Here is a 22441-nt window from a genome sequence, read left to right on the forward strand (position 1 = left end):
TAACCAGACTCACCAAGAAAAAAAGAGAGAGGACTCAAATAAATAAAATTAGAAATGAGAGTGGAGAAATAACAACTGACACAACAGAAATACAAAATATTGTAAAAAAATACTATGAAGAACTGTATGTCAAAAAATTAGACAACCCAGGCAAAATGGGCAAATTCCTTGAAACATATAATCTTTCAAAAATCAATCTGGAAGGATCAGAAAATATAAACAGACTGATTACAACAAATGAGATTGAAACAGTTATCAAAAAACTCCCAATAAACAAAAGCCCTGGGCCAGATGGCTTCACAGGTGAATTCTACCAAATATCCAAAGAAGAACTAACTCCTATCCTTCTCAATCTATTTCAAAAAATTAAGAGGAAGGAAGACTTTCAAGCATTTTTTATGAGGCGAGCATAATCCTGATTCCAAAACCAGGCAAAGACAACACAAAGAAAGAAAATTATAGGCCAATATCCATGATGAATTTAGATGCTAAAATGCTCAGCAAAATATTAGCAAACTAGATCCAGCAATACATGGAAAAAATCATACACCATGATCAAGTGGGATTTATTCTGGCGAGGCAAGGATGGTACAATAGTCGTAAATCCATCAATGTGATTCATTGCATAAACAAAAAGAAGGAGAAAAACCACATGATAATTTCAATAGATGCAGAAAAAGCATTTGATAAAGTCCAGCACCCATTCATGATCAAAGCTCTCAGCAAAGTGGGAAACCAGGGAACATACCTCAACATAATAAAGGTCATCTATGACAAACCCACAACCAACATCATAATCAATGGGCAAAAATTAAAAGCAATTACCTTAAGATCAGGAATAAGGAAGGGGTGCCCCCTTTCACCACTCTTATTCGATATTGTTCTGGAAGTCCTATAGACAAGAAGAAGAAATAAAAGGCATCCAAATTGAAAAAGAAGTAAAACTATCACTTGCTGCAGACCAGCGCGGCTCCTAATAATGGTGCGGAATTAAGGAAACACACTTTGTCAAAACAAAAACGATGGGACCGGGAGTTCTCTTCAACATGCCTGGCAGTATCCGAGTGCCTTATAGCCCCAGTTCACTTAATTATATAGACATATGCAAATCAAGGACCCTGATACAAAGTTGCACATCCAAGGCTAAGACAGGAACTCTCCCAAGGCAAAAACAGGGTACATTAGTGAAATCTACAAACATCTGAAACAAACAAAGAGTCAGAGGAAGGGCATGTATATTGCCTCCAGCAACCCAAGGAAGCAAGTGGAGTGGGTACAAATACTCAGCATCAAAGCCAAATATGGAGATGGAGGGGGGAGAACTTAGCCTTTTGCTAAGCCTTGAATCTATAATGGCTTTTTGCCATTTACGGTCCACAATAATAACTAATTGCAGATGATATGATACTGTATATAGAATACCCTAATGTCTCAGTGAAAAAATTACTGGCCCTGATAGATGAATTCAGCAAGATGTCAGGATATAAAATTAATGCACAGAAACCAGAGGCATTTTTATACCCCAACAATGAACTGTTAGAAAAAGAAATCAAGGAAGCCTGACTAGGCGATGGCACAGTGAATAGAGCATTGGGCTGGGATGCAGAGGACCCAAGTTTGAGACCCTGAGATCGCCAGCTTGAGCGCAGGCTCATCTGATTTGAGCAAAGCTCACCAGCTTGGACCCAAGGTCACTGGCTGAAGCAAGGGGTTACTTGGTCTGCTGAAGGCCCACGGTCAAGGCACATATGAGAAAGCAATCAATGAACAACTAAGGTGTCGCAATGAAAAACTGATGATTGATGCTTCTCATCTCTCTCTGTTCCTGCCTGCCTGTCCTTATCTATCCCTCTCTCTAATTCTCTCTCTGTCTCTGTTAAAAGAAAAAAAAGAGAGAAATCAAGGAAGATACAAACAAGTGGAAGCATATACCGTGCTCATGGATAGGAAGAATAAACATCATTAAAATGTCTATATTACCCAAAGCAATTTATAAATTCAATGCAATACCAATTAAAATACTAATGACATACTTTAAAGATATAGAACACATATTCCAAAAATTTATATGGAACCAAGAAAGAACTTGAATAGCCTCAGCAATCTTGAAAAAGAAGAATAAAGTGGGAGGTATCACACTTCCTGATATCAAGTTATACTACAAGGCCATTGTACTCAAAACAGCTTGGTACTGGCATAAGAACAGGCATATAGATAAATGGAACAGAACAGAGAACCCAGAAATAAACCCACACCTTATGGACAATTGATATTTGACAAAGGAGGTAAGAGCATAAAATGGAGTAAAGACAGGCTCTTTAACAAATGGTGTTGGGGAAACTGGACAGCTACCTGCAAAAAAATGAAACTAGACCACCAACTTACACCATTCTTAAAGATAAACTCAAAATGGATAAAAGACTTAAATGTAAGTCGTGAAACCGTAAGCATCTTAGAAGAAAACATAGGCAGTAAGCTCTCCAACATATATTGCAGCAATATATTTGCTGATTTATCTCTAAAGGCAAGTGAAATAAAAGACAGGATAAACAAATGGGACTATATCAAACTAAAAAGGTTTTGTACAGCTAAAGACAATATGAACAGATTAAAAGGACAAACTAAACAATGGGAGAACATATTCAACAATACATCTGATAAGGGTTAATGACCAAAATTTATAAAGAACTTCTAAAATTCAACACCAGGAAGACAAACAATCCAATCAAAAAATGGGCAAATGAAATGAATAGACACTTCTCCAAAGAGGACATACAGATGACCAATAGATGAAAAAATGTTCAACAGCACTAATCATTAGAGAAATGCAAATTAAAACAACAATGAGATACCAGCTCACACTAGTCAGAATGGCGCTCATTAACAAAACAACACATGATAGATGCTGACGAGGATGTAGAGAAAGGGGAACCCTCCTACACTTCTGGTGGGAATGCAGACTGGTGCAGCCTCTGTGCAAAAGAGTATGGAGATTCCTAAAAAAATTAAAAATGGAACTTCCTTTTGACCCAGCCATCCCACTTTTAGGAATATATCCTAAGATCACCATTTCACTGACTCAAAAATAGAAATGCACCCCCATGATTATGGCAGCATTGTCCACAATATCAAAGATCTGGAAACAGCCCAAGTGTCTGTCAGTGGATGAGTGGATTTAAAAGCAGTGGTACATATATACAATGGAATGCTATGGGACCATGAAAAAGAAGGAAATATTACCTTTTGCAATGACTGGAGGGACCTGGAAACTATTATGTTAAGTGAAATAAGCCAGGCAGAGAAAGAAAGTTATTATATGACCTCACTCATTTGAGGAATCGAAGAAACAATGTGAACTGAGGAACGGAATTGAGACAGAGGAGGGATCAAAGGGACCAGAGGAAAAGAAGATAGAGGGGAAGGGGATGATAGGATGGGATGGGGGGGGAGAGATAGGTTGGGAAAGGGGCAGGGGAGATATTGACGGGAATATGGGGGAGTGGGGATGCATTTGGGGAGACACTAAAATCTATATAAACACAATAAATTAAAAAAATAATAAAGGCAATCTTGGATTTAACTTACAGCTGACACAGGTTCTGATTTTATTTCTGATTTATTCTTAATTTACTTTGATCTTGCAGTGTTCCTTTACTTTCAATGAGTATAGCAATGCAGTAACAAATGTATTTTCTCTCATTTCTATATATTTTAAAGCTAAATATTAATATTTCAAGGTATCTGACAGTAATAGATATACTACAAAAATAATTTTGATAAAAAAATTCTTTGCAATGATTTTTTTCCTAACAAAAAATTATCTTTTCCTTAGGAATTGGTGTGCTTATGTACATACCAGATTATCTCCCACAGTGATAATGGACAACCGAGTCACTTATGTTCCAAGTAGGAGAGGGCTTTGTGGCTGGAACAGTGGATTCTGTCCTCAGAGGTATGTGGTGGTTCTTGAAAATAATAATGTGTTGCATCATAGTCATGTATGTCTTGGTCTATATCAAGTTAATCATTCCAGATATATATGTATAGTAGGATCATCACATTAAACTAGATGTATTATCTTGAATTAATAAAATGTAGATACTAATAATACTTGTTTCATATGGTTGTTTTTAGAATATGTGAAATAATGCAATGATGTACTTTCACTAGTACCTGGACTTTCTAAGTCTTCAATAAATGTTAGCTCTCATGATTGTTTCTATTGTATTACTACTACTTTTATTCTATAACCTTATCAACAATCATATCCTTTATTTCCTAATAAAATTCATACACAGCTTTAAAGATTTATTGATAGTTTTCCTTTCATTTTAGGTTAGAGAGAATTCCACAACTTAGCAAACCATCCATTGCAATTATGCCTAGTAAAGCAGCTAAATAGGCCCTTTCTTCTTGTGTCTATTTTAATGACCCATGCTATTTAGTTTTTATATTTTTTAAATCTATGTAATTTTCCTAAAGTGTGAGGCTGAGTAACAGATAAATTCTCTGAATTCATATATTCACAGTAGCTCAGCTGGGGTTATTTCAAAAGAACATGCAGTAAAAACTAAAATTGTTATTCAGGTCATGATGGCTAATATTATGCAAATTGTCATAAAATAATTCAGGCAATGAATCTGACACATGGGCAACTGGGAACAGTGTGCAGTGAAGAACACATAAAATCAAGGTGTTTCTTATTCCCTGGAAGAATAGCTACGGTTCATGGTCCAGAGAGCTAAGCACATCTTAGGGATTTGGGAGAGCTGAGCTCCAGTTCTGCTTTTAGCATTTACTCCCTTTGTGACAATTTTCTTGTCAACATGAGCTACGAAGAATACCTTGTTAATTCTTTAGTAATGAAAATATTATCAAAGAAACCATACCAAACTGCTCTTTTGAGATGTATCAGATGTATCTTTATTTTCATCTTTCTCTACCTTTGAATGTGTCTCTCTTTTCATTCACTGTTTCCGTACACATGCAGTGTTTGTCACTTTCTCCTTCATCATGTCTGAGCAACATACAGCAGAAATCCAATTTGCCAATGCAGGAACATTGACACCAATAATAATGTAACTAAGTGCTTGAGTTCACACTTATAAATCCCAAAGAGTTCTTTTCCCAAATGCCTAACTTCTTATTTAGTTTTAGCTACTAGACTGGAGATGATATTTCACTGGACAAAGTTATTTACTGAATGTAATTTACTGAAATAAGCAGAAATAAATGACTAGCCTACTTTTAGAGAGGAAAGGAGTCTTAGATCTTGTTAAAATTGAGGAATAACCTCACACATTTTAAATAACCCATCAAGTTACAGCAGAAACTAAAATCTAAGTTTCTTAAAACAAAGCCTAGTCTATTGTAAGGCATTTCCTTCACATCATCAGGAGTTAGCCATGAATATGACTGCAGTGTCTCCAGGTAGTTGTATATGAGAAACTCTTGATCATACAGGGAAAGGTAACCCACACATTGTGGATTTAAAACTCAGCTTGTTCACTTTTAGATATGAGACTTTGAGCAAAGTATTTTATCTCTCTGTTTCTCAGGTTCTTCATTCGCAAGTCAGGATAATAATACTTCCCTCATAGAACTCATGTGAGGATTAAATAATATATGCCCATTTCATACATCCATTTGATAAATATTAGCTAAATATTGAAGTCATAGGGATAAAAATAATATGAACAAATTGTATTTATGATTTACATTTACAAACATAGAACCTGCAATTCAGTGTCATTTACTATTTATATTGATGCTCGAAATGTTAGTTTCTTGATTTTCCTTTCATGGTTTCTTCTCAGAATTACTTTGTCATGTTATGTCTCTTTTCTCTCAGAGTGAAATACTATATGAAAAAATAATATATAGTATGATTTAAAAACTTGAGAATGAGAAAGTTTAGGTTGAAAATCATAGTGGTTAGTATAATTTCAATTAGATTACCAATATCTAATTTGTTGTAAGTTATTTGATATTGATCAAGAGTAAAAAGAATCTTTTTAACTATAACAATATAATAAATAATAAAAATTGAAATAAGTTGGCCCTGGCCAGTTGGCTCAGTGGTAGAGCGTCAGCCTGGCATACAAGAGTCCCGGGTTCGATTCCCGGCCTGGGCACACAGGAGAAGCACCCATCTGCTTCTCTACCCCTCCCCCTCTCCTTCCTCTCTCTCTCTTCCCCTTCCACAACCAAGGTTCCATTGGAGCAAAGTTGGCCCGGGAGCTGAGGATGGCTCCATGGCCTCTGCCTCAGGTGCTAGAATGGCTCTGGTTGTGACAGAGCAACGCCCCAGATGGGCAGAGCATTGCCCCCTGGTGGGCATGCCGGGTAGATCCCGGTCGGGCGCATGTGGGAGTCTGACTGCCTCCCTGTTTCCGGCTTCAGAAAAATACAAAAAATAAAATAAAATTGAAATAAGTTATACCCATAAACTATTTAAAAATTGGAATTCAAATAGCTTTTAACATTAGTTTAGTAAAAAGTATTACCAATAGAAAAATTATACCATCTTTAGAAATATAATAATAGGTATAAATTTAAAATATCAAATAGTATGACCTTTTAGTACATTTTATAATTTGATATTTTAAAAAATCTAAGTTTGATAATAATATTAATGATAAATATAATAATAATGATAGTAATAACAGAGGACATTTATTGAATACTTATTATATTTCAGAAATCATCCCAAATACTTTACATGAATTATTTGAGACAAATAATTCATTTTGTGAATAATGACAAATAATGTGAGACAAATAATTTATTTCCTTCAATTGCGCTCCTCTCTAGATCTCAGAGGATATCGAATCCTGTCTACAGGATGCAACACAAAATTGTCACCTCATTGGAATGGAAGTGCTGTCCTGGATTTAGTGGAGCAAAATGTCAGCTAAAAGGTATAGCCTGATATTAATTTTGCAATAACAATTAGAAGCCTAAAATTTCTGAACAATAAGCAACCAATTCCAGTAAAGAAAAAACTACATTTTTCCTTTTGAACCAGTTACTTAACATATAACCAAACTATTAAGACTGTTACCTTTCAGAGCTTCCTAACTTGGTAGCTATTATAGCACCCTAAAATCTCATAAGCTGTCCTTTAAATTCTGCCCTCATTTTTATGTTGGTTTTACATGATGAGTAATGGAGAACTGATTAAATATTTTACTTTTTCTTAACTATGTGCTATAGAAGCATATCTTGTTAAAATACCAGAAATCCTAATTTTTAAATAAATTATCATTACACATGACCCTTTGTAAAAAGCAAAACAAAAAAACTGTTCCCTATTTTTCTTCCAGTTCAAATATTTAAAATAATACTGTTCTTCTAAATGAAATTCAGTTTTAAAGAATGTATACAAATTTGGCATGAATTATTCTGCTTTAAAAAAAAATTCTAATGGAGCCATTTTTTTCAACTGTAATTTTACGGATTTTCTGGTGGCAAGGCTGATCAAACACATGGTAACTTGCTGTGACCTAACATCCATGTGACTATTACTTTGCATATGGCTTTAAACAGGTTTTATTTGAAAAATAACATATGGCATCAGCATACATATTTTAAATGAATGAATATTTGACTATTACAAGAAAAGCCATTAGCAGTGGTGGGGAATTCAATCAGCAGTATGGGAGACTGTGATTAAAAATTAATATAAGTGTGGAGAAACCATTGTGATTCATATTTTTTAAACAAAAAAGAAAGGTGTGATTAAAAAGCTATAGGAACTCCACATTTTAGTTAGGGATGTGACTATGTTCCTTCTAGCCCAATTCAGTGAGAATCTAAAGGTAAGTTTCATTGTAATGCATTTGTTTTAGGTCTAGCCTGACTTTCAGAGTGTAGCAAGAATACTATTTTAAAAAGTTAAAATAAACTTTTAAACAAAATATCACCTATACCAAAAATATTTGGAAAAGAGGTAATTAGCATATTCTTTCTTAAAAATTGATTTTTCTGGGGTGACACTGGTTAACATATACAAGCTTCAGCTGCCCAATTTCACAACAGATCTCTGTACATCATATTGTGCGTTCACCCCTCCAAGTCAAAGTCAAGTCTTCATCCATCACCATTTAAGCCTGCTGTACCCTCCTCCACATCCCCCCATTGCTGCAATCCCCACACTGTTGTCCTTTGTCTATAAGGGGTTTTCTTTTATCCTTTTTTGCTCAATTCCTCCACCTATCCCCATTCAGCCCCTACCTCCCCACAGCTGTGAGCCTACTCTCTAGGTATTAGTCTGTTTCTATTTTGCTAGGTAGTCCATTTTGTTCATTAGATTCCACATATGAGTAAAATCATATGGTACTTGTTTTTCTCCGACTGGCTTATTTCACTTAGAATAATGCTCTACAGATCCATCCATGCTGTTGCAAAAGGTAAGATTTCCTTCTTTATTATGGTCATGTAGTATCCCATGGTGTAAATGTATCACAGCTTTTTTATCCATTCATCTACTGATTGACATTTGAGCTGCTTCCAAATTTTAGTCATTGTAAATATGCCACAATGAACATAATGGTGCACATATTCTTTTTTTTTTTTTTTTTTACAGAGACAGAGTCAGAGAGAGGGATAGATAGGGATAGACAGACAAGAATGAAGAGAGATGAGAAGCATCAATCATTAGTTTTTCGTTGTGACACCTTAGTTGTTCATTGATTGCTTTCTCATATGTGCCTTGACCGCGGGCCTTCAGCAGACCGAGCAACCCCTTGCTCGAGCCAGTGACCTTGGGTCCAAGCTGGTGAGCTTTGCTCAAACCAGATGAGCCCGCACTCAAGCTGGTGACCTCGGGGTGTCGAACGTGAGTCCTCCGCATCCCAGTCCAATGCTCTATCCACTGCGCCACCGCTGGAGTTTTCATTTTCTTCAAATAAACTCCCATAAGTGGAATTACTGGGTCATAAAGCAGTTCTATTTTGAATTTTTTGAAGGAACTACATACTGTTTTCCACAATGACTGTACCATTCTGCATTTCCACCAACAGTGCAGGAGGGTTCCCTTTACTCCACATCCTCACCAACACCTGTTGTTTATTTATTGATAATAGCCATTTTGACAGGTTTGAGGTGATACTTAATTGTGGTTTTAATTTGCATCTTTTTATATGTCTATTGGATATCTGTATGTCCTCTTTAGAAAAGTGTCTATACAGGTCCTTTGCCCATTTTTTAATTGGATAGTTCAGGGTTCTTTTTGGTGTTTTTATAAGTTCTTTATACATTTTGGATTTTAATCTTTTATCAGATTTCTTGGTAAATATGGTCTCCTATTCAGCGTATTGTCTTTTCATTTTGTTGCTAGTTTAAAAACTTTATTTTGATATAGTTGCATTTGTTTATTTTTTTCTTTTGTTTCCCTTGCCTGAGGAGATATAGCAGAAAAAAATATTGCTATGAGAAATGTTTGAGCTTTTACTGCCTATGTTTTCTTCTAAGATTTTTATAGTTTAGAGTCTAATATTTAAGTCTAATTCATTTTTAGTTCATTCTTGTGTATGGCATAAGAAGGTTGTCTGGTTTCACTTTTCTGCATGTATCTAATTTTCCCAACACCATTCTTGAATAGCCTGTCTTTGCCCCATTTTAGGTTCTTGACTCCTTTGTCAAATTTTAATTGCTCATATAGACATTGTAAGATATTTTCTGCCAAGGAAGAAAGAAGGATGTAGCCACCAAGTGTGGACAAGCAAATGCTCTATTTAGAGTGCTCCCGGGCGAGGTTCACTGGTCTGCAAGACAGGGGCCAGGGAATTCGCACAGCTTCTCCCGCCTGGGGGTAATTTATAGTGTTGGTAGGGTGGTGGTGGGTGGCAAAATTTCATTGGCTGATAGACAGTTGTTCCTTTTCAAAATGCTCCTGGGCTGTTTCCTTTGGTGGGCATGGGTGTGGCCATTTCTTTTGGCGGTCATGGGCATGTGTGGTTCCTCATGTGACTTTCCCCCATTGCCAACTGACCTCACATTCCGATGTTTTATGTTAGATAGGGGCGTCGCTATTCATCTGGCTACTTTCTGCTGGTTTGGGGCGTTGTGGGGAAGGGAGTTTGGAAGGTGATGGCTCTGAGGGGAGTCGCATATATGGGTGTAGGAGAATATGGTTGACCGTGATTCAAGAAACCACGTGGATGTGGCCCTGTAAGAATCTAAGAAAAAGAGGAGCAAACATGAGTAATATGCTGATAATTAGAAGAGGACCTAGGATAGGGGCAACCCAGGTGAGGATGGTGACTGCTACCAGGGTTAAGTGGGTTGTAAGAAGAGAGGTCCTTGTGCAGTTTCTCTTGCAGACAGTTAAGGACATTGATGTTTTCTTCCATCAGGCCAGTCTCATTGAACAGCATTGCTCCCTGCTTTAATTCACTCTGGCGGCAGGTTCCCGGTGGGAAGATCTGCAGGGCCCAAACTTTTGGTGAGCTGAAGACAGGTGTGGCCCAGTGGTTCCGACTGCCAGGGGTCCTGTTCGGGGGCAAGCTTGAGGTGAGAGACATAGTACCAAGGTATTTGCCCTAGGAGCTTGGCTGAAGTAGGAGTAGTCAATATTACCGTATGGGGTCCTGTCCACCTGGGCTATAGGGAGCCGGGCTGGAGCCGGGCTGGAGCTCCCTCAGAAGAACCCTGTCTCCTGGCTGGAGGGGGACTGCTGGGTGTGCTTCATCTGGACCCCCTATGGGCGGAAGGGTCCAGTCCACGTTTTCCCTGAGAAGATGGCAGAGTAAGGATAGAAAGGGGAGGTATGCGGCAAGAGGAGAGGGGTTAATAGGTAAGTTGTGATTGATTAGGAATAGTCTGCCATAAACCAGCTCAAAGGGGCTGAGTCCAGTGGGGTTTTGCAGGGTTGCTCTGATTCTGGTGAGTGCCAGGGGTAGGAGGTTTGGCCAAGAGAGTCTGGTGTTGATGGAAAGTTTGGTTAGCCATTAGCCCTTTCCACCTTACCTGATGACTGAGGGTGATAGGGTATGTGGAGTCTCCAGGTGATGTTGAGAGAGGTGGCAACCTGCTGGACTATTTGGGCAGTGAAGGCCGGGCCGTTGTCTGACTGGATGGTAGTCGGGTGTCCAAACCGTGGGATGATGTTTTCAACAAGAATGGAGGCAATAGTGTCTGCTGTCTCTCGAGAGGTGAGAAAGGCTTCTACCCATCCTGAAAAAGTATCGATAAAAGTTAAAAGATAACAGAGTTTTTGTGAGGGGCATGTGAGTGAAGTCGATTTGCCAATCCTAGCCTGGCACGTGCCCCTCAGCTGATGAGTAGGGAAGCGGGGGCAGAGTCCCCCTTGTGTAGAGGTTTTGGAACAGACAGCACATGCTGCTTGTACCTTTTCAGTAGTCTGGTGGAGGCCTGGGAAGAAAAAGAGAGGTTGCAAGAATCAATAGAGAGCTTTTGATCCTATGTGTAAGCAACAGTGAGTATCAGAAAGGAAAGTTTCAGCCTGTTCTTTTAGTAGGACAATTCTATCTCTGAGAAATATCCATCCCTGATTGCATACGTCTCCACCCTTTCTGAGGAGGGTCTATTCTTCCTCAGGAGCATAAGAAGGTTTCAAGAAGGTGGCAAGAAACATGAGAGGAGTGGGAGAGGTCCCCGTGGTGAAGTTTCGAGCCACCAAGTTGCCTAGGCATTTCCCAGGGCCACTGGGTCCTGAGAGGTTTGATGGCCCCTACAATGTACCACGGCCACCTCAGCGGGAAGCTGTAATGCCTGCAAAAGTTTAGAAATGAGGGTAGCATTGATTATGGGGGTGCCCTTCGTAGTGAGAAAGCCCCTTTCCTTCCAGAGAGCAGAGTGCTGTGGATGATAAGAAAAGCCTATTTATAGTCAGTATATATGGTTACGTGTTTTCCCTGGGCCAGAGTGAGTGCCTGCGTGAGGGCAATTAGCGCTGCTTTCTGGGAGGTGGTGCCTTCTGGCAGCTGTTGGGCTTCTAGGGTGGAGGAGGTGGTGACCACCGCGTAGGCCGCCCGTCGTCATCCGTCGGGTCCCTGTACAGAGCTCCCATCTACAAAGAGTATTAGATCTGGATCTTTTAAAGGAGAATCTGATAATCCATCTCGGGGTCTGTTGAGAAAATCTATTAGCTCTGTACAAGAGTGGGTGGGTTCCGGAAGTGTCATTGGAGCTGGCAGTAGAGTGGCTGGGTTGAGTCAGGGAGAGGGCAAAAGAGTGACTGAAGGGTTTTTGATGAACAGGAGGTGAAATTCTTGTAGGTGGGAAGTACCTTACAGAGAGAGAGACTTATGTGAAAGGAGGTCAGTGAGCCTGTGGGAGGAGAAGTCAGTGATGGGTTGGGAAAGGGTGAGTTTAGTAGCCTCTTTGGTCAGTTCAGCTGCCATGTCCAGTGCCCGGAGGCAGGGCTGCCAGCCTTTGATGGTGATGTCCAGTTGTTTAGAGAGGTATGCTATGGGAAGGTATGTAGGCCCCACAGGTTGAGTTTACACGCCAACAGCATTGCTATGTTTTTCGTCAGTGAAAAGGTGGAAGGGGCATCTGCGGTCAGTAAAGTGAGAGGGAGAGAGGAGATGAGGGCGTCTTGAAGGGTAGAGAAAGCCCTTTTAATGGCATTGGGGGATTGAGAGGTCCCATGAGAGTCTCTTTTGCAGCCTCATAGAGGGGTTTAGCCAAAAGAGCAAAATTGGGAGTCCAGTGTCTAAAGAAGCCCATCAGACTGAGGAAAGAAAGAATCTGATCAGTGGTGGTAGGTGGCTAGAGACTGTGGACGGTCTGAGTTCGATCTAGAGTGAGACCTCAGGTGGTGGGGGTTAAGGTGATGCCCAGATAGACTATGGACTGAGAGTGAAATTGAGCCTTAGTAGAGGAGACACGATACCCCTTCACGGCGAGGAGGTTAAGAAGGGTGGTGGTGTGTTTGGTTCCTTGAGGCAGACAAGGAGGGGCTGCAGAGGAGTAGGCCATCTACATATTGCAAGAGGGTACTTCTCTCGAGATCACATGCAGTTAGATCTCGAGCTAGTGCCTGCCCAAAAAGATGTGGGCTGTCCCTGAACCCCTGGGGTAGAACAGTCCACATAAGCTGTTGGGCTGCGTTAGTGTCTGGGTCAGTCCAAGTAAAGGCAAACAGAAAGTAAGAGTCAGGGTGTAGAGGAATGGTAAAGAAGGCATCCTTGAGGTCTAGGATCATGAAGTGAGTGGTGTCTGAGGGAATGTGTGACAGTAATGTGTAGGGATTAAGGACTATGGGATGGAGGGGAACTATTGCCTCATTGATTGGGCATAAGTCTTATAAGCTCCTGAAGATTTTAGAACAGGAAGGATGGGGGTATTGCAGGGAGAGTTCATGGGGATGAGTAAGCCTTGGTCCAAGAGGCAGGTAATTACGGGTTTAAGGCCCTGGTGGTGACTTGCTGAAATAGGGAAGTGGGGCCTAGATGGGAATCGGGAGGGATCCTTCCAGAGGATGTGTACAGGTGGGTGGCGGGTAGCTACTACTGGGGTCGAGGTGTCCCAGACTTGAGGGTTGACAACATCTGGTGGAATAGGGAGTGTGACAGGGTTAGGGTGATCTGTGGTAGTGGAAGAGCCTTCAGTCAGGAGTGGTAGAAGTAAGTGGGAAGAAGTTGTCAGTTGGATAGTGGCTCCGAGACTTTGTAGAATGTCCCAACCCAGAAGGGGTTCAGGGCATGAGGGCATAACTAAGAAGGAGTGCGAAAAGAGGAGTCCGTCCAAACTACATGTCAGGGGGTGGTGTGCACAGGGTAAAAGAAGGGGTCCCATCCACTCCCATAACCAAGACCTGTGAGGGAACTAGAGGTCCAGAGTGTGATGGCAAAACAGAGAAGGTAGCCCCCATGTCCACAAGAAATGAGATGGACTTACCTGCTACCTGCAGCATTACCCTGGGCTCAGCGAGGATGATGGGGGTCTTCAAGTCCGGGCCATATCAGTCATCCATGAGACCGAGAAGTCTGAGCGATGCGCACACCTGGCCAGCTTGGCCTCCCATTCGAGTGGCTTGTTCTCCGCGTGGAGATGCCGAGGAAGAGCCTGTTACTTGAAGTGGGCAATCGCTCGACCAGTGACCGGGCTGATTGCAGTCAGGGCAGGGCTTAGTGGGAGGCCTCAGGAAGGAGCACTGCCAGGCCCAGTGACCCTCTTTGCCACATTTAAAGCAAGATTCTGGTGGGGTTCATCTTTGCGGTCCTGACTTGGGTCGGGCACCTCCTATGCCTTGCCCCTGTTGATCTGCCAGCCTCAGGGCTGCCACAAGAGCCTCTGTCTGGAGCGTTACCTTTTGCTGCATGCAGATCTGGCAAGCAGCCTCAGCTTTTTCCTCCCAACCATTAAAAATTTTAAATGCCATTTTCATCAGGTCTTGGATAGGGGTTTGGGGGCTGAGAATAAGTGGAGGGGGGATCCTGGGGAGCCTCGCACCCAGATCCAGCTGGAAACACCGGAGCCAGAGGCAGGATAAAGCCAGGCCTTCCTGCAAGAAGACCGGGACTGGGCTGTGGGGCCAGGAGTCCTGCAATCCCGGATGGGGGCCAGTGGCCAGTGGAGGAGGAAAGATCAGGAGCGGAGGGTTTAGCTGAGGTTTCTCTGGCTAAAAGGTCCTGTGCCATAGAGCAAGCAGCACAGAGATTAGGACGGGAGCATAGATACCAGAAGCCCTAAATGTAAGGGATCTCCGACCATTTCTCAGTTCGCTGGCAATAGTTCTGTAAATCGGTGAGGGTGTTAAAGTCGAAAGTCCCTTCAGGAGGCCACCTGGTCTGGTTATCCAGTGGGTATCGTGGCCAGGCCACAGTGGAGAAGAAGATCAGTTTCTTCTTCTTTAGGGAGGGATCTATGTTTGAGAGATTCCGGATAAGGCACCCTAGGGGTGTTTTTGAGCCAGGTTTAGATTCCTGTGCCCCCATGGCTGCTCTCAGCTTTAGGGTGATCAGAGATGAGAATTGGCATCCCGCAACTGAATCTCTAGCCCCTGGACAGTCAGACAGAGTGGGAGTGTCTGGGACATCTCCACAGGCACACACACACTCGGAAAGGGTAGGAGGTCCCTGACGCAGCTACAATTACGGATAGGGAGTCTCAGAGTCAGAAAGAACTGAAGGGAGGCCAGAGGCAGGGACTTACCGCACCATGTGCCGAAGTGGGTGGGAGGTTGGAGGTCCCTGGTCTTCCTTGGAAGGGAAGTGGGGAAGAGTGGCCCTTGCAGACTCAAGCTCCTCCCAGGTTTCAGCATCAAATGTAAGGTATTTTCCACTGAGGAAGAAAGAAGGACATAGCCACCAAGTGTGGGCAAGCAAAAGCTTTATTTAGAGTGCTCCCAGGTGAGGTTCACTGGTCCACAAAACAGGGGCCAGGGAAGTCACACAGTTTCTCCCACTGGGGGGTAATTTATAGCTTTGGTAGGGTGGTGGTGGGTGGCGAAATTTCATTGGCTGACAGACAGTGGTTCTTTTTCAAAATGGTCCTGAGCCATTTCCTTTGGTGGGCATAGGTGTGGCCGTTCCTTTTGGCAGTCATGGGCATGTATGATTCCTCATGTGACCTTCCCCCATTGCCAACCGACCTCACAGACATGGGTTGATTTCTGCGCTGTCTGTTCTATTTCATTGATCTACATGTCTGTTTTTATACAAGTACCATGCTGTTTTGATTACTATGGTCTTGTAATATACAGTGTGTCCGTAAAGTCATGTTGCACTTTTGACCAGTCACAGGAAAGCAACAAAAGATGATAGAAATGTGAAATCTGCACCAAATAAAAAGAAAACTCTCCCTATTTTATATATCAATATATTCAGTGCAGTTCGATGTGGGCTCACACACAGATTTTTTAGGGCTCCTTAGGTGGCTATCTTGCATAGCCTCTACAGACTCATCACTGACTGATGACCTCCCAGAACGGAGTTTCTCCACCGAACTGCCGGTTTCCTTCAACTGCTTATCCCACTGAGTAATGTTATTCCTATGTTGCGGCGCTTCGTTATAAACGCACTGATATTCACGTTGCACTTAGGTCATGGATTTGAATTTAGCGAGCCACAGAACACACCGAAGTTTCCTCTGTACCGTCCACATCTCAACTGGCATGGCCGTGGGTTGCTCCACTGTATACACGGTGTTACGTCATCATCTGCACATGCGCACATGCTGCCACATCATCCTACAGAAACTGGGAGGGTTTTCCTTTGATTTGGTGCAGATTTCACATTTCTATTGTCTTTTGTTTCTTTCCTGTGACTGGTCAAAAGTACACCATGACTTTACGGACACACTGTAGTTTGATATCAGGTGGCATAATTCCTCCAGTTTTGTTCTTCTTTCTCAAGATTGCTGTGGCTCTTTGGGGTCTTTTGTGGTTCCATATAAATTTCTTGGAATATTTGTTCTAGTTCTGTGAAATATGCCATTGTTATTTTAATAGGAATTACATTGAACTTATAGATTGCTTTGGGTAATATGGACATTTTATGATGTTAATTCTCCCTATCAATTAACACAGTACAGGGGGTCCTGTCGAGTTATGACAGTCTCAACCAATGACGTTTTGAGTTTACAATGTTCACTCCCATAAAAACTTAAAAAAAATGAGACAGGAGTGTTTCAGCTTACTTAGCATCCTACTTATGGACTACATGGTGAATTACTATGGTTGTGTGCAGTGGAAGAATATGCTGTAAAACAGCATATGAGTGAGGGAGTTGGTGTCCCTCAGTACACTGACCTAAGCCATTTTGAACTGTGAACTACAGTACAGTATATTTATGTCCTTTTTCTTTTTGGGTGGCTTAGTTGTGTTTTTATGTTCTAGATTATGACTTTACAACTATGTTAAGATAGGTAAGTGACTTTAGGCTAGGGTGTGTTTCGACTTACACCAAAATTTGAGTTATGTCACTGTTTTAGAAATGGAACTGTGTCATAACATGAGGACCCCCTGTATATGCTTCCAATTATTTTTATCTTTGATTTCTTTCTTCAGTGTCTTATAATTTCCTGAGTACAAGACTTTTATATCCTTGGTTAATTATATTCTTAGGTATATTATTCTTTTTAAGTATTTGTGAATAGTTTTGTTTTCTGTATAGTTCTAGGGATTTATCCATTTCTTCTAGGTTGTTGAATTTGGTGGCATATAGTTTTTCAAAGTAGTCTACTGTGATCCTTTGTATATCTATGATGTCTGTGATAATTTCTCCTCTTCCATTTCAGGTTTTTGTTTATATGAGTCCTTCCTCATTTTTTTCTTAGTGAGTTTAGCCAGGGGATTGTCAATTTAATCAATATTTTCAAAGAACCAGCTCTTTGTTGTATTAGTTTTTTTCTGTGCTTTATTTCTTTATTGATTTTCTGTTTGAATTATCTATCTAAAGCCATCAATGGTGTGTTGAAATCTCCAAGTATAACTGTATTTTTGTCTGCTTCTATTGTTAGATCAGTTAGTAGATGTCACATATTTTGGTGCTCCCCATTTCAGTGCATATATATTAAAAAGTGTTATGTCTTCTTTATGCAAAGTCCCTTTTATCATTATAAAATGTCTATCTTTGTCTCTGATTACCTTCGCATTCTTGAAGTCAGTATTGTCAGATATGAGTATGGCTAAAAGTTTTGTGTAGTATTTAGAATTATATTTCTAAAGTTTAAGAGTAGTTTTTATATTTCTCATTTTATATGAAGAAGAATTTCTTAGGAATATTAATTCCATTATTTATTTTTTAAAGATTTAAGTGTTTGTTCTCAGTACATGTTTCTAGAAATTCAGATTGTCATTTCACATCCTAATGTACATAGGGGTTAAATGTGGATTTGTGGCAGGAAACAAAACCTTTATCACAAAGAATGAATTTCCAGCTGATAAGGACTGCTGTTGCTTCAGGATCTATGTTTTTTTATACTTACTACAGATAACCACTGAACAATGCAAAGGTTAGGGGTGCTAACACCCTGCACAGTTGAAAATCCCCTTACAACTTTTGACTTCCCCCAAAACTTAACTAGTCTTTGTTTGATACTCAAATCCACAAATGTTCAAGGTCCTTATATAAAATATAAAATGGAGTATTATAATGTGTACTGTGGGCCCTCTGCATCTGTGGATTCCAAATGACCAGTCAAAAACACTATCTTTCACCTGGGTTCATTGAATCTGCGGAAGGCCGGCTGTATATTTATTTAAAAAACAAAACAAAACACATAAGTAGACCCACATGGTTCAAGCCCATGTTGTGCAAGGGTCAACTCTAATTAATTATTAACTACTATGGTAGGCTATATATACCTCCTAGAAGAAAAAAAAACTTTATCCTTATAACACAGAGAAATGAAACTAGTTGAGAGTTTTGAATATCTACAATATACTGTAATATCTTTTTATCAAAATATTGTGTGAAATATTTAAATTGAATTCATATTACTTATAGTTTTGATTCTTTAATGACACCTTGTGATCTTTTTATTTATTTATTTAATTAGTTAGTTAGTTTGTTAGTTATTTTTATTTAGTGAAAGGAAGGGAGATAGAAAGACATAGATTCTTGCATGCACCCCAGCCAGGATCCACCTGGCGCCCCCTCATCTAGGATGGATGCTCAGCCCATCTGAGGCAATGCTTGCAATTGAGCTATTTTTTGCACCTGGGGTGGAGGCTCCATGGAGCCATTCTCAGCAACAGGGACCAACAAAATCACATCAGATGACCCATGGCACTACCAATGAGCCAACTGGCCAGAGAAACACCTTGTGTTCTAAATTGAAGCAACTTGTTGATGTCTTTCATTCTAAATTTATAAATTGTTACCTTGAATCCCCATTAACAAAAATGTCCCAGAACCTTTTTTTTTTTTTTAAATTACATGAGAACAGGGAAGGCAGATAGACAGACTCCTGCATGTGCCCTGGCTGGGATCCACAGAACAAACCCCCTATAGGGCAATGCTCTGCCCATCTGGGGTATTGCTCTGTAGGTAGCCAAGCTAATTTTAGTGCCCGAGGTAGAGGACATGGAGTCATCCTCAGCATGGAGGCCACTTGTTGGAACCAATTGAACCATGGCTGCAGGAGGTGGAGAAAGAGAGAGACAAGGGAGAGGGAGGTGTGGAGATGCAGATGGTCACTTCTTCTGCAGTGACCAGAACAATTGTGTTCTGTGACCAGAACAATTCCTGGGACATCCACAGGCTGGGCCGATGCTCTATCACTGAGCCAACCAGCCAGGGTCCCAGACTATTGTGAAAGTGACCTTCTGGCACAATACTATAATTAGAATTACTCATAATTCAGGTATCTGCTGATTAACCTGCTGTGGAAACGTCTTTTTTCTATTCAATTCTGTAATAGAAGTAATTTTCTGATGACAGATATGCCCATAATATGATATTGACCATACAGGTAATTCTAATATAACTGCAATTACAAAAGAACCTACTGTTGATTCCTACAACATTTTGACCATTCTACTCTTCAATATTATTGCAGTACAAGCTGTTGAAATTTTTATTAGTGCAATTGATGCATTGGAGTATCAAGAACTACTGTGCCCCTTTGTCCTTTCAACCATTCTTTATTATCTCATCTATCCAGAGGTGGATTTTTTTTGCACGTTTTCCCCTCTGATTCTTACCCAATTACATGTCAAGTTCCCCCTCCTCTTTTAATCACATTTTATATATGTATCAAAAGTCTTTTTTTATTAATTTTTATTAAATTTTAAAATTTATTGTATTAACATGGATTCAAGTATATTAGTATAAAACCCTCACCGCAATCAACATAACCCCCATTAGACCTCATTTTCCCCCTCTTCCTGACTCCCACCCAACCTTTCCCTCTGGAATTTGCTGTCCTGTATTCTGTATCTATGTGTTATGTATATACAATTTTACTAATCACTTCACCTTATCTGATCTGTCCCCTCAAACCCTTTGCCTCTGACAGTTGTTCCTCTGCTCCCTGTGACCCACCTCTGCCTCTATCCCATTCCTCAGTTCACCGTGTTCATTAGATCTACATATAAGTGAGATCATATGATATTTGTCCTTCTCTGCTTAGCTTATTTCCTCTTGCATAATAATCTCCAGGTTCATCCCTATGATTGCAAAAGGTAAGATTTCCTTCATTCCCATGCCCGCATAGTATTCCATTCTGTAAATGTACCACAGCATTTTATCCACCTGTGTACTGATGGACATTTGGACTGTTTTCAGATCTTGGCTATTGTAAACAATGTTGTAATAAACATTCATCTTCTTATGAATCAGTATTTTGGGATTCTTAGGATATATTCCTAAAAGTGGGATAGCTGGGTCAAAAGGCAGTTCCATTTTTAATTTTTTGAAGAAACACAATACAGTTTTCCACAATGGCTGCACAAGCCTGCGTTTCCAACAGCAGTGCAGAAGGGTCCCCTTCTCTCAACACCCTCACCAGCCCTTACTGTGTGTTGATTTGTTAATGAGTGCCATTCTGAAAAGTGTCAGGTGGTATCTCATTGTGGTTTTAAATTCCATTTCTCTGATGATTTGTGACTTTAAATTTTTTTTTCATATGCCTATTGGCCATCTGGATGTCCTCTTTGAAAAAGTGTCTATTTTGTTCTTTTCCATTTTTTTAATTGGATTCTTTACCTTCCTGGTGTTGAGATTTAGAAGTTTTGTATAAATTTTGGTTATTAACCCCTTATTAGACATGTTGGCCAATATGTTCTCCCATTGTGTGAGTTGTCTTTCTTTTTATTTTGTTAATGGTGTCTCTTGCTGTGCAAAAATTTTAGCTTAACATAGTCCCATTAGTTTATTTTATCCTGTATTTCACTTGCCCATGGAGCTATATCATCAAAAAGAGTTCTACAAGAGATATCAAAGAGTTTATTGCCTGTGATTTTTTCCAATATTTTTATGGATTCATAACTTACATTTAAGTTTTTTATCCATTTTGAGTTTATTTTTGTGAAGGCTGTAACTTGGTGGTCTAGTTTCACTTGTATGCATGTATTTGTCCAATTTTCCCAACACCATATATTAAAAAGATTGTCTTTACTCCATTATATACTTTTGCATCCTATGTCAAATATCAATTGACCAAAAAGGTATGGGCTTATTTTTGGGTTCTGTTCTGTTTTGTTGATCTGTATGTCTGTACTTATGCCAGTAACAAGCTGTTTTGATTACAATGGCTTTGTAGTATAACTTGATATCAAAAAGTGTAATACCTCCCACTTTATTCTTCATTTTCAAGATTACTGAGGCAATTTGGTTTTGGTTTTTTGGAGAGGTTTTTTGTTTGTTTATTTTTTGGTTCCATATAAATTTTTGGAATATTTGTTCTAGATCTTTGAAGAGTGCCATTGGTATTTCAATAGAAATTGCATTGATCCTATAGATTTCTTTGGGTAGTAAAGACATTTTAATGATGTTTATTTTTCCTATCCATGAGCATGATATATGCATCCACTTGTTTGTATCTTTCTTGATTTCTTTTTTCAATGTCTTATAATTTTCTGAGTATAAGTCTCTTACCTTCTTGGTTAAATTTATTCCTAGGTATTTTATTTTTTGTTGTAATAGTGAAGGGGATTATTTCCTTAATTTCTCTTTCTGACTTTATTGTTAGTGCATAAATATGTCAATGATTTCTGAATATTAATTTTATATCCTGCCACCTTGCCAAGTTTATTTATCAGGCATAATAGTGTTTTGACTGAGACTTTAAGGTTTTCTACATACAGTAAATATTATGTCATCAGCAAATATTAATAGTTTTACTTCTTCTTTTCCAATTCAGATGCCTTTTCTCAACTGATTGCTCTGGCTAGAATTTCCAGAACTATTTGAATAAAAGTGGTGAAAGCAGGCACCCCTGTCTTGTTCCTGATCTTAAGGGGATTGCTCTTAATTTTTGACCACTGAGTATAATGTAGTCTGTTGGTTTGTCATGTATGGCATTATTATACTGAGGTATGTTCCCTGTATTCCCACTTTGCTCAGAGTTTGGTCATAAATGGGTCCTGGATTTTATCAAATGATTTTTCTGCATCTATTGATAAAATCATGTAATTTTTATCCTTTATTTTGTTTATGTGATGAATCACGTTTATTGATTTGTGAATATTGTACTGGTCTTGCCTCCCCAAAATAAATCCCACTTGATCACGATGTATGATCTTTTCAATGTATTGCTGAATCTGGTTTGCTAATATTTTGTTGAGAATTTTAGCATCTATGTTCATCAGGGATATTGGCCTATTGTTTTCTTTCTTTGTAGTGTCTTTATCTGGTTTTGGAATGAGGATAATGCTTACTTCATAAAATGAGTTTGGAAATCTTCTCTCCTCTCGAATTTTTTGGAATAACTTGAGAAGAATAGGTGTTAGTTCTTTTATGAATGTTTGGTGAAGTTTGTCTGTGAAGCCATATGGTCCAGAATGTTTGTTTGCTGAAAGTTT

The 22441-nt window shown here is 39.7% G+C and overlaps 1 protein-coding gene across 1 annotated transcript in view; it reads left to right on the plus strand.

Moving 5' to 3' along the window:
• Nucleotides 1-22441, plus strand: part of MMRN1 (multimerin 1) — an 80618-nt gene that overhangs the window by 19762 nt on the left and 38415 nt on the right. The window contains exons 2-3 of the mRNA XM_066385819.1: nucleotides 3833-3952; nucleotides 6814-6920. Coding sequence (XP_066241916.1) covers nucleotides 3833-3952; nucleotides 6814-6920 — 227 coding nt within the window. The remainder of the gene's footprint in view (nucleotides 1-3832; nucleotides 3953-6813; nucleotides 6921-22441) is intronic.

This window comes from Saccopteryx leptura, chromosome 5 (assembly GCF_036850995.1).
Source record: "Saccopteryx leptura isolate mSacLep1 chromosome 5, mSacLep1_pri_phased_curated, whole genome shotgun sequence".
Taxonomy (NCBI): Eukaryota; Metazoa; Chordata; class Mammalia; order Chiroptera; family Emballonuridae; genus Saccopteryx; species Saccopteryx leptura.